Source organism: Lissotriton helveticus, chromosome 2_2 (genome assembly GCF_964261635.1).
Source record: "Lissotriton helveticus chromosome 2_2, aLisHel1.1, whole genome shotgun sequence".
Taxonomy (NCBI): Eukaryota; Metazoa; Chordata; class Amphibia; order Caudata; family Salamandridae; genus Lissotriton; species Lissotriton helveticus.
In genome coordinates this window covers 257,910,644-257,924,828 of record NC_136060.1, presented here as the reverse complement: position 1 = coordinate 257,924,828, position 14,185 = coordinate 257,910,644, and the positions used below count along the sequence as shown (strand labels likewise).

Sequence of the window (14,185 nt, the reverse complement as noted above, 5' to 3'; positions counted from 1 at the left end):
ACAAAAATAATCCTTTCCTTACACAGACCAAGTACAGTACACGTGGCAGCCACTCCACTCTTACTCCACACACACACGCTTGTTAACACAAAGACAGCAACAGCAGCAGCACAACCCTTCTGTCTCCGTAAACATCTTTGACTTCCCATATTAAACCAAACCAAAGCAGCTGGGCGATTAACTAGGGCTAATTGTCTTTTGACTCTACCCCCAGAGTTCAGTTGAGGGGCAATGTGATTGTTCCGTTTTAAAAGGATTTCGGAATCATCTGGTAACTCTGGTTCGGGTTGAGGAGGTTTTATAATCAATGATCTTTATCTCCTCCTTTACCTTCAAGGATCTGGTTAGTTAGTTTAGCCTTTTATTGATGGGACAGCTGGAAGCATACTTTTTTGTTTTTAACAGGTGTGTTGCCAATTGCTGTTGTTATTCTGGGCCTTTCCCCAGTATGCCTTTTAGACAGTAGAAGTGATCTTAAATGTGATCCAACATAGAACAGGAAGTCAATAGAGTGCATTCAAACCAGGATGATAACGATCTTACTCGCTGATGTTTGGAGACATGTGGCTGCCTAATTCTGTAGCCTGGCAATTGGTTTGTAGGAGTACACCAGTAGAGATTAGTAAAGGTAAAATCTAAATAAAGCTTTGCAGTTCCACTAGTTAATTTTTTGATTTTAGTTTAGCTCATATATAACAAGATTACCTACACTGAAAACAAGAAAGGAGTCAGACAAGGTGGGTTATAAAAGCCAACAGTGTACAGTTCTTTTTACATTGCCAAGGGCCTACACATGTTGAAAACTGGGCACAGGAGGTTTTGAGTCTTAAGTGTGTAGAGCCTACAGGATTAATAGCCCACAGTTAACAAGAAAGGGAAAAATCCATAAGAAAGTAGCAGGGAACATAACCATCCATTTTTCTACCCTTCCTAACACAATTATGTGGTTGACAGTTTTGTCAAGTTGCTGACACGATGAAGCAAAACAATGCTGTTTTTTGTCAATGCTCAGGTCGACGAGAAGCTCCACCTGATAACTTGGAACCCTCAAACTACCTGAATCCCAAACTGATGATTGTGGAGGAGATGGTCTTGCCATGTCCTTTTACTTGATCTAGTCAGTCAGGGGTCTTTAAAGAAAGCCCTGGAGCTTTTCATACGCTTTGTGAATGTGCTGATGGAGGGATTCATAGGGCCAGGGACAACTTCAAAGAAGGCCAAGTAGTTGCTAGGAGCCAAAGGACAAGCAGGATCAATATACTGGCCTTTTTAAAATCTTTTCGGCCAGACTCAACAGCACATCATTCTCCTAGACTCTAGTGTCATAACTGCTATTCTCTGCTTTCAGCTCATTTAAACTCTAGGACTCAAAGTTTAAATAGGCTGAAAGCAGAGAATAACTGTTCTGAAACTGGGTGTGTGGAAGGTTGAGGGATGGGAGTGAGTGGGGGGTGAGGGGTGGGGGGTGAGGCCAGCAGGCACCAATATTGATCTGATGCACTAGGGTTAAGTCAGATTAGGGCAATTCTACACTCAAAAATAAGGTCTTTACTGTGCTGCAACAACATAGGCTGCTTTACATTTGAGAATGTATGCTACATGTACAAGCGATTCCTATATCTTTGTACTGAATATATGGCTAGGTTACTCTTTCTAGCATGTTTGATTGCTTTGTGGCATTTCTCCCAGTGTAACCTTTGCAGGATTCGTCCACTGTGGCACGTGGCTTTCGCAATCTCCTTCCCAGCTTTCAGCAGGCATGTTTCAGTTAGGATGGTTCTTCAAGGACCCTCTGTTGGTTGTTCTATTGCTCTTCTTGGGGATTCTGGGTTTGTCAGGTGATAGAGAAGACGATGTGACTTGGTAGAAGTTAACAAGATTTCAGAGTTTAAAGACCTAGGTCTAAGTGTGTAAGTTACACCATGTTGATTCATACTCCTTCCATGCTGAGTTTTATAAATTTTAATCTAGGAGGTAATCCTACAAACATATCAACTGCATTAGCATGTGAGGTTGGTCAGGATAATGGAGACAAAAAGAGAATGTGTTACAACTGAACAGTGCAAACATCACTAGGAAACCTCGCTGGGAACACTTTGTAGAATTCTGATCTGCTCCTCCAGAACACTGCACCATTGGTCCATCTGGGGTATTGCTACTACCTTTAGCAAACACAGCGGGAACAGCCTTCCAAACCTAGGACATGTCTGAGGTATTGCATCAAATGCTCAAAACCCCTCAACTGTTATGCCTATGGCAATGTACACCACCAATAAGATTAACAATAATCAGTCTGATCTGTTCCAGAATCTAAATTAAACAGACTGAGAATTACCCATGTTTGCCTCCCCTATAAGCTACTAAACATAAACAACGGCAATCCCTTCTTAAGCTTGGATAGCCCAGTAATAACCTAAAAAAAAAAAAAAATTATAAAAACAGACCTAAATGTCCTATCACATAGAAAGGAAAACAAAGTTGAAAGATACAGATTTTTAATAAGGACACTAAATGAAATCGCCCAGATACATCCTTCCACTGGAAGTGCGTCCAAATCCCACTTCCCTCGTGTGTTTGCAACCAAGTATATCTAAAGATGGACATTAGAATTTAAGAATGCTATCTCCCAGTCCAATGCTACACTGTTAAATCTTAGCTCTCTTAGTCTCATCTCTTCATATCAATGTCCCCATCATACAATCTGCTACCACAGCAAAGTTTTCCTCTTCAAATAATTTTAAGCAACAAGCTTGAGTATCATAGTATTTTTGGTTTTATTGCCTTCTAGTTTCTCAGATTAGAATAATTGGTTATGCTGCGTAATAAGTAGTGCTCATCACACTAAATGTGTGTCTGTCACAAAACTTAGAGGAAGCAAGCATGTAGTAACATTTATCAGAGGGGAGACAGTTCAACAGTAGTGGGCATCTCACAAAAAAGCCACTTCCTTGTAATGTTTGGCATCCTTGAGCTAGGAACAGCTAACAAATTTTCACCCAGCTGATAGATTTTTTGTAAATAAATCTCACAGTTTAAATGCACATTAATCTTAGAGAAGATGAATACATTGCCCTAAAAATGGGAGGAACCACCAGGATCACATCATAACTACTGTTCAACATACATGTTGCATCACTGCATGGTCTATCAGTTATATAAAGTTTCAGACTTCTTCTAACAACCTACAGCTCATAATGAGCCTGGCCAGCCCCCAAAAGCAGACCATGCATCAGTTCCAAACGACAGGCATAGCAATTTGGGAACAAATTTAAAATACTCAGTCAACGTTTCAAGACAGATTATCTCTCTGGAGATCAAAGCTACAGCCACTTACACCAATGAAACATAAGATCAGGCCAATATAAAAGCACTGTTCTCAGAGTAAATTGTGTTGCTGGATCTACAAATTAAAATCAGAAACGTCAACAAAAACATGCATGGCATTTGTGGTTTTTAAATATGACAGGAAATGTAATAGTTCTAAAGCTGGAAAGCTGCATTACATCACATGCAGAACAGTTAGTTCACTCCCAGCGGCACAGGGGCGGCTGGGTGCAGAGGTAGGTAGGCCCAATGATATCCAATGAGGGAAGGGGGGCCTTCGGTTGGTGGCTGCTGGCCACGCGGCTGTGAGAGCTGGACTCCTGGTCACTTGCTCAGGGCAAGGGGGGAACTCTGATAGGACACAGGGGTCACAGCCAGCGGCACTCGGGCGGCTGGGTGCAGGGTGCTTTTGAGCTGTCGGGCGCTCAATGTTATCCAATGGGAAAAAAAAGGAACAAAGGTTGCAGGATCGGGGACGGAGACTCCCCAGGAGCGACCAGCACTTCGAGAGGTAAGTTGGGATCTTGGAGCACAGGTAGGTACCCCAAAGGGAGGCACAGGGGGCTGTAGGGCGCCGGGTGCAGGGATGTCTTTGGGTGTTGGAAAAGCTTACCCTCGGCAGGTTGCGGTTGGGATGGCCCCTGGTTCGGAGTCTGCAGGCATCGGCTGGTTCGTCGAGGAGGGTATTTGGCCACTGGACTTCGGGTCCCAGTCGCCGGGGGGACGTCCTCGTGGTCTTGGTTCGGTTGGGCCCGGCCTCGGCGGGTGCAGAGTGGGCTGGTCCAGAGCTTCCTGGTTGGCACCATGTGGGTTGTTGCAGCAGAGCCTCTGCTGATGGTAGTCCCAGTCTTCAAGAGGGTCAAGGCAGGCAGGTCCTCCGGGTGTCCCAAGGTTTCTGTCCGCAGGAGTCACCGGGATTAAGCAGGAGCAGGTTCCAGGATCGGCAGGCCGGTAGGGCTGGGGCCAAGTCAGTTGTTGTCGTCCTGTTAGCAGCTGCACAGCGGGTCTTCTTCTTGATCTTTTTTCTTCTTTTCGTATCGGGATCTGTGGAAGGAAGGTTCAGGGAGCCCCTAAATACTGAATTTAGGGGCGTGTTACAGGTAGGGCAAGGACAGGGACCAATGGGTCCCTGCCCTGGGGTGAGTACACCCCCTAGCCTGCTCCTCTCCTGTGGGAGGGGGGCAGGAGCCTAGCTGGGATTGGGCAGGGCTCCCCATCTTCAAGATGGCTGGAGCCCAGAGCCCGGGGTGATGCTTCACCTCGTCTCCCCCACCTGAGGGGTGGGGTTGGCACAGGCTGGCACACCCCCCTTCCTGACGTAGTTTTTCCCGCCGGTCTGCCCGCCAGAGTGGGGGGCAGGACTGGTGGGGGTTGGTTGCTGGGTACAGTAAATGGTCTGGAGAAGCTCACAGAGGCGGCATGCCTTTGAAGCTTTCCCCCTGCCCATCCTGGGGGAGGAGACCTAGCACCTCGCCCAGGATGTGCATGGTTGTAGGCCCAGGAGAGCGGGGGCTCTCCTACCCAGGGGTCCAGCAACATGTTCTGTTGTGTGGCAGCCTCTGCAGCCACTCAGCCAGACGTGGATTGCAAGTTAAGTTTTCAGGGGGCATCTCAAAGATGCCCTCTGGTGCATTTTACATTAAATCTCACACTGGCATCAGTGCGGGTTTAATGTGCTGAGAAGTTTGGTACCAAACTGGTCAGTCTTCAGTGTAGCCATTATGGTACTGTGGAGGTCGTAATGACAACCTCCCAGCATCATATACTCTTAATGGCATCACTGCACTTACAGTGCCCAGGAATGGCCCTGGGTACTGTAGGGGCACAGAGCTCATGCGCCTGGGCCCAGAGCACTGGCATAGGGCACCCAGCTAGAGGGGTGACTGATGTATGCCAGGGCAGTGGGTTTGTGGGCATGGCATACAGGGATGTGTGCCATATCGACTCTTTGTTTAGTTCTGTACCTAGGCACCCACCCTGCCAAGACAGTGTGTGGGTACCCAGGTACAGGGCCCCTAAGGGTGGCACAATAAGTGCTGCAGCCCTTAGGGGTCTTCTCTGGTCACCATGCCCTGGGTACCTAGGGTACCATTTACTAGGGGCTGATAGGTGGCCAGAGATGCCAATTGGGTTTTGTTTCAACACAGTTTTTAGGGAAGGAACACAGGCCCTGGGTACCTGGTTGGCAGGAGCCCAGGGCACACTCAGTCAAAGCACATCAACAATTCAGAAAAAAGTGGGGGCATACCAAGGCAAGAAAGATGGCACTTTCTCAGACATCCAAACATGGCACTACCCAAGTCTAAGCCAGAGATGCCTCTGATCAATGAGTCAGCATCACAGGTGGGATTGCATGAAGGCAAAATGTGGTCTTAAGTCACAATCTCAAATTCTGTGACATATATGATACCAGCTGAAACCTATTACTAAGATTTTTTGGTTTTACTTGAGGGAATCAAGAAGCAACCATGATGTGGGGCAAGTCAGACAGACAGTAGTAACCAAAGATTTAGAAAGGGTTAAAGAATAATTTGGGTTGTCGAGAGTGGTGCATGGCCTCTTCGACTTATCAAGATGTGGTTTTGCTTAGAAACTATAGACGCAGGAGGAAAGGCTAAATGTTTGAGAGCAAATTACAGTTATTTAAAGATACACAAGCTATGTGTAAGTTAATTGAAAAAATCTGAAGAAAACAGTACAATTTCGTATATTTTGCTGTATGCTTTTAATCTTTAGTTTGATAATTGTTCCTGTTTTTAGATTGAATTTACAATTTTAGAGAGGGCCCCTTCAGACTAGGGACAGCATTACATGGAACATGATTCAAATCTTCTAGGCAACATTGGCAATGAAAGTTTTAGGTTAGGGCCCACAAAGACCAACAACTTCTGTTAATGCATTTTAAACATGCTGTTTAAGATAAACCTTTCAAAGCAATCAAGAAAGGCAAAGTTCCTGAATTTCAGGAACGTACTCCTTTTTTTGGCTAATCATGTTTGCACAGCACATTTTGAGAAAACTAAATTTATTTCAAAACCTAAAATACCATGAAATCAGCTTTATAGCTTTCTTATATCTGCTATTCTCTCTAGTCACCCTTTTAAGGTCTCGCCTGGCGTTAGCAGCGTGCATGCGCTGCTCTCGCCATGTGAGGGCCTTTTGGTATCTATACGGATTCCATGTGCATGGGCAGACAAAAAATTTGCACGCGTATGGACAAGAGATGTGCAGGGGTGCATGGCGGCGTGCTTTCGCTCTCCCCCCCCACGTCGGGCCCCTCCTTCTTCCATTGTGTGAAGGCTGAAGATTTGGCCAATCACATTTTGGCACAGTGCAGCAAAGTATTTCTCACTAACTGATTGCTACAGGAGTTATTACAATGGACTGTATGAGAAACTATTTTGCGGCCATAAGCCGTCGTCAGTTCCTTGGCCCAGGCCTTTTTGCACCCCCACCCTTGTGAACTGGTTATTCTGGCTTCTATCCACACACTCTTTCCTGTGTGCCCCTTTCTTCCAGTCCTTCCTCCCATCTTTCGCTCTATCTCCTTTGTACTTTTATTTAAATTTTCTTCTTCTCCCACCCCATAGCTGATATTTGCTCCCCAACCCACTCCCTTGTTGACTTCTGCTCCATTCCACTCTTACCGTCATCATATTTTTTTAATGCTTTTTAAATATTTTTTTTTGTATATATTTTTATTAGTTATACCAGAAGAGGAGAAATATACATATCAGGTATCTTTTCGAGGAACATATTATAACGGTGAGCGGGCAAAGGATGTGAGGAAACACACGACAATTACAGGCACCTGAAAGTTAAAAATACAAGCATCGAGCTGGAACAAAGCAATTCAGTACAGACCATCTCAAGCAAACGGTGTCAGATCCCGCCCACCCGTGATACAGGATATCAGAATCGTACTCTCGATACCCGGATATGAGGAACATAACTCAGGATAATACGCCACATCTCTTGTGAAGAGAGGAAAAGGGAAAAGAAAGGCCATGGAACAAAATAAAGGAAAAATAAATTTAAAAAAACACAACCCCCCACCCTGCACCCCTGCATATGGCTACGGCCTAACCCCACTAGCAGCGTGCCTGTCACCCAGTAAACTGACCCCAAGGAAGGGAAAAGATGGAGGAGGAAATACCATACAATACGAGCTCCCGGACTCCCCTCCCCCCGTCAAAGCAGGCAACCCCTACCGTCGTACAAAGGGAATTAAAGCAGACTAATAAACGAACAGATAGGGGGTGCACAAAAAGAGAAAAGATCCTCCTGCCCAACTCCCGGAGCAACAGAGGCAGCAGATCCCATATCAGACACCACCCAGCTAAGTAAAAGAAAGTCATGGCATTGAGGTCAAACAGTCAAATTCAGCCCTGGCCCTCACGATCCATCGCACAATCCCCATCCAATAAAATCGAACTAATAGCAAGAAAGTCAGAACGATATAGAAAATGGAGATCAAAACAACCAAAAAGGGTCAAAAATGTTAAGTCGCGAAGTCCACCAAATATGCGGAAGGCAGTCCAAAAAGTATTAAAGGAAGGCTCCAGAAGTAATAGAAGAAATGAGTCTTGAGCAGGCGATGATTCAGCAGATCGGGCTAGTTGTTCAGGGGCTCCATTAACGTACCGCTGTGCTCGTTCAGTGACAAATGGCACAAAGTCTCGATTCTGCTCGGGGTCCTCTTGTCGAGTTAAATCAAGCTTCACGGGGGTCACTGTATGTTGCAGGTCTGGCACAGGGCCGGGGTCCGGTCTCTTTTTAAATATTTTTGTGAGGTTGGGCAGCTGGTATTTGCCACTGGAGCTATCATTTTGTTCGATCCCCTTTTAAAACGATTTTTTTTAATTTCCACCTCAAGTTTGGCACCCACCCTCTGATGCATATGTGCACTTGCATGGTGAAGCATACACACGTCATCGCGCTGCAGCAACTCTTTTTAGCCAATGCCACCCAGCGTTCAAAATTAAGCATGATTTTCTCTTAGCCGAAGAGCATCAGTAAAAAGCACTGGCAAAACCAAAAGTTCAGGTAATGTAATTAAAAGGTAGGTGGGACCTTCTGACTTTGTCAATGCTTTTTTTTCCAGTCAAGTTTAGCATGTGTATCTGTTAATCAAGCGCTTGTGACAGAACTGATTCAAGTGCGGTCATTGTTCCTTAATGTACCAGAAAAAGGCGTGTGGACTCAATACATGCACAGTAAGGACAAAAGAAGTTTCACTTCCAAATCATGTGGACTAACGCCAGAACTGCCGACCTTTGAACTGGGGAACCAGCTTGGAATCTCAGCATCGGCTCAACATCCTGTGATTTTGGGCAAATTGCTTCACCTACCCACACTTAAAAATTTTTATCAAAAATGAAGGTTTCCTTGTGTAATGTAACTGGTGATCATATATTCGGGTCAAGTTTGTGCTTTATAAAATAAGAGGAAAAAAAATCAACAAATACGCGTCCCACCACAGAAGGTGGCGGCCCTCAGTAATGGAATGCAGACTACCGGCAGGTGCGCTTCCCTCACCCACGAAAGGTTGATTAGACAGGGTATAGCAGCCGGCGTGGTCTACCATTTGAATTGTGAAATGTATGCTTTTGATTGAATGTGTGGCTGAAATGTTGTTTGCCTCCGTATGTGCCCTTCCCCACTCTGGTAAACCATGCCTGGAGGCCCTGCAAATCATTGACAAGCATTAAGAATGCAATAGGTCTCACGTTTCTTTAAGTTAAAGCCATTTGCTTTGCTATTTAATACTATTAGCAAAGCAAATGGCTTTATCTTAATCAAAGATGAGACCTGTTGCATTTTCAATGCTTGTTGTTCTACAGTAGTCCACTGTCACGTTGTGCATTAAGGAGACTTTGTACCACATCTAAATATTTATAAGGAATCTCCAGAGCTTTCATATAATTGAGCAAATGAACAGCTCAAAGGTAGTCCGAAATGGCACCACCAGTTTATAATCTATGAAAATAGTGCAAAATATCACTTTGCTAAATTATTTCACCAACTATTTTGTTTCTCACAACGGATTATAAAAAGGCTGCATTTCCCCGCCATCTTCCCCCCCCCAACTGCACAAGGAGTCACAATTTCACAGACAGACAAATTACAGTTCGGTTTTGAAAAGGTTAACATTGGTTGATCACACACAGCTACTACTGGCAGAGCAAATTAAAAATCATGTCATGCTCCAAAACAAAACTTATATAGTACAGTATTTAAACATCAATGGCAGCATTACTGTACAGAGAAACTGCAAGCAGTAAAATGAGGATAGCAAGTTCTGCTCATATTCAAAGAAATGACAATCAAGCTCTTACTGTCAAGTTAAATGCAATAAACAGTATTCGAAAGAGAAGTAGGACTAAACATTTTAAATGCACTATGCACAAACTGTCATTTAAATTCAAAGCTACTAATCAGAAAATAAATGGTTATTCTATTGATCAGCATACCTACATATGCGCTTTTTCAATGAATACTGAATGTATATGATAAACTTACCTGTGTTGTTTTACCAGACCCGGTTTCGCCAACGAGTACAAAAGACTGATGCCTAACGAGAATGTCTGTAAACCGTTCTTTGTATTCCCAAACTGGGAGTTGCAGTCGCTTCTTCAGGATTTCATAGTACCGAGGAGTATGTGGGAGATTGGTAAAGGGATTGACACCCTGGGAAAGTACTGGTTTTAAAGGTGGCAAACCACCACCTGCTATAAACGTAGAATTGGAGGAACGAGAGTCTTTCTCCTTGTCTCTATCTCGCTCCCGATCTCTATCCCGATCACGGTCCCTGTCTTTTGAACGATCATCGCGATCACGGTCCCGATCTCGATCCTTCCTGGAATGTCACAAAAGAAAAACCAAGTTGAATCTCAATAAGATGCTTTGTAAGAACAAGACATGCTACTTCAAAAGGTCCGTCGGAATGATGGGTACATATCAATACCAAAGGGTAAATAAAATATAAAATGTGCCTAAAATATGTGACAAATACACCCCTGTCACAGAATTGTTAGTGCTATGGCCTAGGTAGTCTATCAAATAAAACTGAAGAACACAAGCAGTCTATGTGTTGTCTATTATAATCAAACAGCCCATTCCAAATGCCTGATTGTTAGGAAAAAAAACAGAAGTTCAAGAATGGGTTACTTGCTCAATCAAGCTCCCCATTCCCACTTAGGGAATGTTGTTTGTTCTACCGTAATTGGCATTTTGCGCCTCTTCATAAATCTGACCAAACTTGTGGTAAACAACCTTCAAAATGCAATATTCTCAGTCTGTCAAGTAGGCAAATTGATGAATGGGTTCTTAAGTGATAACCAGGGAGGGGACTATAAATCTGAGATTTTCCCAAACATGTTTCTGTGTAAGCGAGTGTTACAGTAACTGCAAAATTGCAGAAAAAAAACAATTGTAAGACATCTACGGCCGTGCGACATTCCTTGGCTAGATGAAATGCTGTTCAGACATTTGAGTTAATAAGCAAAAACGGACCAGCAAACACTAGCCAGTGCTGTCCGTTTCCATATTTATTCAACACTGAACCACAATGGCAGCCATTGCACATGGGCATCAATGTTCCAAAAAGTTATGGAACATTAATGAACATCAATGGTCACAAACAGCACAACCAAAATCATGACTGTGCCTAAATTCAGCATGGGTGAGCCCAATACCCTAGGGAGAAATCTGCCTCAATCCCATGAGACACATAGTGCACAACTTGATGGGTGCTGAAGTAGTCGAACATCAGTCATAGTTCAAGGTTTGTGAAAATTAACATGTTTAGGATTGGAGTGTCTGCCAAATGAGCCACTGTTGCTACACATCGGTTTGATGGCAAAGAGGGATCTCAGAGGGGAAAGTCAACAGCAGGATAGTTATAAGTTAAGGCTGACGACAGCTGCTTAGTCTTGAGAGTAAAGCTAGTAACATGCATCTTACCCAATGATACCCATCATGCATTCATTTGTAGGAGATGTGAAATAAATCTACCCATACCACATGATTCAAGCAGCTCTACTTGATGCAGCATTTTTTGTTGTTTTTGCATGCTGCCAACCACAGCAGTGGTTCTGCTGCCTTAAAGTAAACCCTCTTCACACATTTTATACATCAGATCCTTCCTTGGTCTATGCATTACCCCATCTCTTTTGTTTGAGGATTCCTTTGACCATACTAACGCACTGAAACAGTTAGTGCAACCAATTTGTTTTGGAAAAACGTCTGTGTATTCAACAAGAAAGACGTGGCACTTTTCCTTCCCCTCAACAATTTAACTTTCTCACACCAAGTTTCATGCTTAACTGTGACTAAGGCCGAAGCACTATTCCCTAAATTCTATGTTGAAACCCCAAATACAATACCTTTTTGTGTGCCACATAAGCCATGGGCCACTGGAGTTGTGTAGCAATGGAGAACCAAATTATGCAGCAGGGTGACTAAATTATCCAGCAAGAAAAGTTAAATTATGCAATGAGGAACATTTGGTGATCATAACACCAACTAGGCAAACAAAAGGTTTTACCTCATTAGTACCAGTTTAACACCCAAATACAGCAATAAACAACTGGAAGTTGAGCAGTCAACCTTTGTGAAGGGCACTCTACTGCAATATGTGTTGACAGGATTTTAATAACTTTTGATTTAGATTTTTTTTTGTTGTTAAAATACATTAATTATGCAGCAGATGCAGCCATTTTCGCCACTCGCTCCCTCGTTGTGCCGGTGTACTCGGCTGTAGAACGAGTCACCAGATCACGGCCCTCTTTTTTAGCGCTCTAGTTGTTCACCGCCATCCTCCTACTTAATGGAGGCGGCGCAAGTGCGCAGCGCGCATGCGGCGCAAGTGCGCAGCGGGCATGCGCACCAGCGGCGCGCCAAGGGCAAGCCTGTCTGCGCCAGTCCGCGCCACTGAAGCGAACAGCGCCAGCCATGCTGCCCTACATGGCCCATGCTTAATATACTCTAGAGAGGAGCTCATTATGTTGGACAACAAGAGTAATAGGAATGATAGCCTCAAAGAAGATGACATGATGGGTACGAATTCATTTAAGAGTTCTAATGAGGGGATTATCAGATGTGGGCTGATTAATGTCAGATCTCTGATGAAACATCATACGGAGATCTGCATTTTGTTGGAGGACCATGATCTGGATGTCCTCTTTCTAACGGAGACCTGGACACATGCTGACAGGGAAGTGGAGCTCGGCCTTGCATGCCCTCCGGGCTATAGAATCGGCCATAAGCCAAAAAAGGCTGGTAGGGGAGGAGGAGTAGGATACATCTACAAGGCTGTCTGGAACCTCTCTTCCTGGGGGGTAGAGGAGATACCGGGGATTGAAGCATTGGGGTTTACACTCAATGGCTCCAATGGTGTTTTCTGTACAGGCTTGCTTTGCTACAGACCACCGGGGGGTGCTATCTTTGACCATCAAGTTCTGATAGATAGGATATATAGCTTAGCACATTCTCACTCTAAATTACTGATCCTCTGTGACTTTAACCTTTGGGAGAATGGTATTCTTAACACTGCCTTGAGTGAACTTTGCCAAGCCTGTGCGAGTGTCAATCTCCATCAATTGGTTTCACATGCCACGCATTTGAAAGGACATGTGTTAGACCTCGTGTTTGCAGATGCAAAGTAAACAGCTGTTCAAAAATTCTGCCCCAATGTTGGCCTGACCATTCTCTGGTCCTTTTTACAATGAAGACAGATAAGCGCGGTCAAGTAGTCAGAAGCTCCTCAGTTGTCCGACGTAGCAGAGAGTGGTCAAAGCTACTTAGGTTAGAGTGCCTCCCCTATGCAGGACTCGGTGGATGAGAACTATTTGAATCTGGGCGATCAGATTAGTAATTCAATTGATCATCTTGCTCCGTTGAGGAAAGTTAAAGTGGGCAAAAAACCATCTGCCCCATGGTATAATGAGGAGCTGAGACTGCTGAAGACCAGCTGTAAGCAGGTGGAAAGGAAGTGGAGGATGAATTACTCTGAGTCTGATAAGGTAGCCTTTAAAAAGCTGCTCCAATCCTTGCAAAGTGTTAATTGACAAAACGAGCTAAATATCTGGAGGAGATTATTCTTCTTGCCCCGAATAAATCCCAAACTCTTTTTAATCTAGTTAGAGGTCTATCCAATCCGGACTGTGCTAAAGCTGTCATTCCAAATTCACAAGAATTATGCGATGGCCTGGCAAATTTTTTTAGGGACAAAATCAGTAACATTTTAGTGGGACTAAATCCCGTTGTGGAAGTGAATGGGCGCACGCAGATTGACATGGGGATGGTACTGAGTATTGTGACAACTAATACAGAACATGTATCTCCCCTGGATCACTTCCCGATGCCCTCTTATGGGGAATTCTGTATCATCGCAAATGAGGTTTCCTCTGGTTCCCCTCGGGATCCACTTCCTCCCAAGTTCTTGAATTTGTTTGGAAAAGAACTCTTTCCACTTCTACACCAGATTTGCTGCCAATCCCTAGCCACAGCGGTAGTCCCGGACTGCTGGAAAATGGCCGCAGTCTCCCCTTTATTGAAGAAGCCATCACTGGATCCTCATAATCCAGCTAATTACAGGCCCATTTCCTTGCTACCCTACCCGATCAAGATCCTGGAAAGGATAGTAACTAATTCCCTCTCCCAGTTTGTCGCAGTTACTGGATGAGGTCCAATTTGGGTTTCGCCCGGCACATGGAACCGAGACTGCCCTGATGGCGGTCCTGTACGACTTGAGAATGCGGGCCGACAGTGGTCAGGCAGCCTTTTTAGTGCTGCTTGACATGTCGGCCGCATTCGACACGGTTAATCACCGGACCTTGATCGGGAGGTTGGAGGAACT

The 14,185-nt window shown here is 44.5% G+C and overlaps 1 protein-coding gene across 1 annotated transcript in view; it reads right to left on the bottom strand.

The window, feature by feature from the left end:
* DHX15 (DEAH-box helicase 15) overlaps window positions 1-14,185 on the bottom strand; it is a 177,421-nt gene that overhangs the window by 139,271 nt on the left and 23,965 nt on the right. Inside the window, exon 2 of the mRNA XM_078678396.1 lies at window positions 9,847-10,183. Coding sequence (XP_078534522.1) covers window positions 9,847-10,183 — 337 coding nt within the window. The remainder of the gene's footprint in view (window positions 1-9,846; window positions 10,184-14,185) is intronic.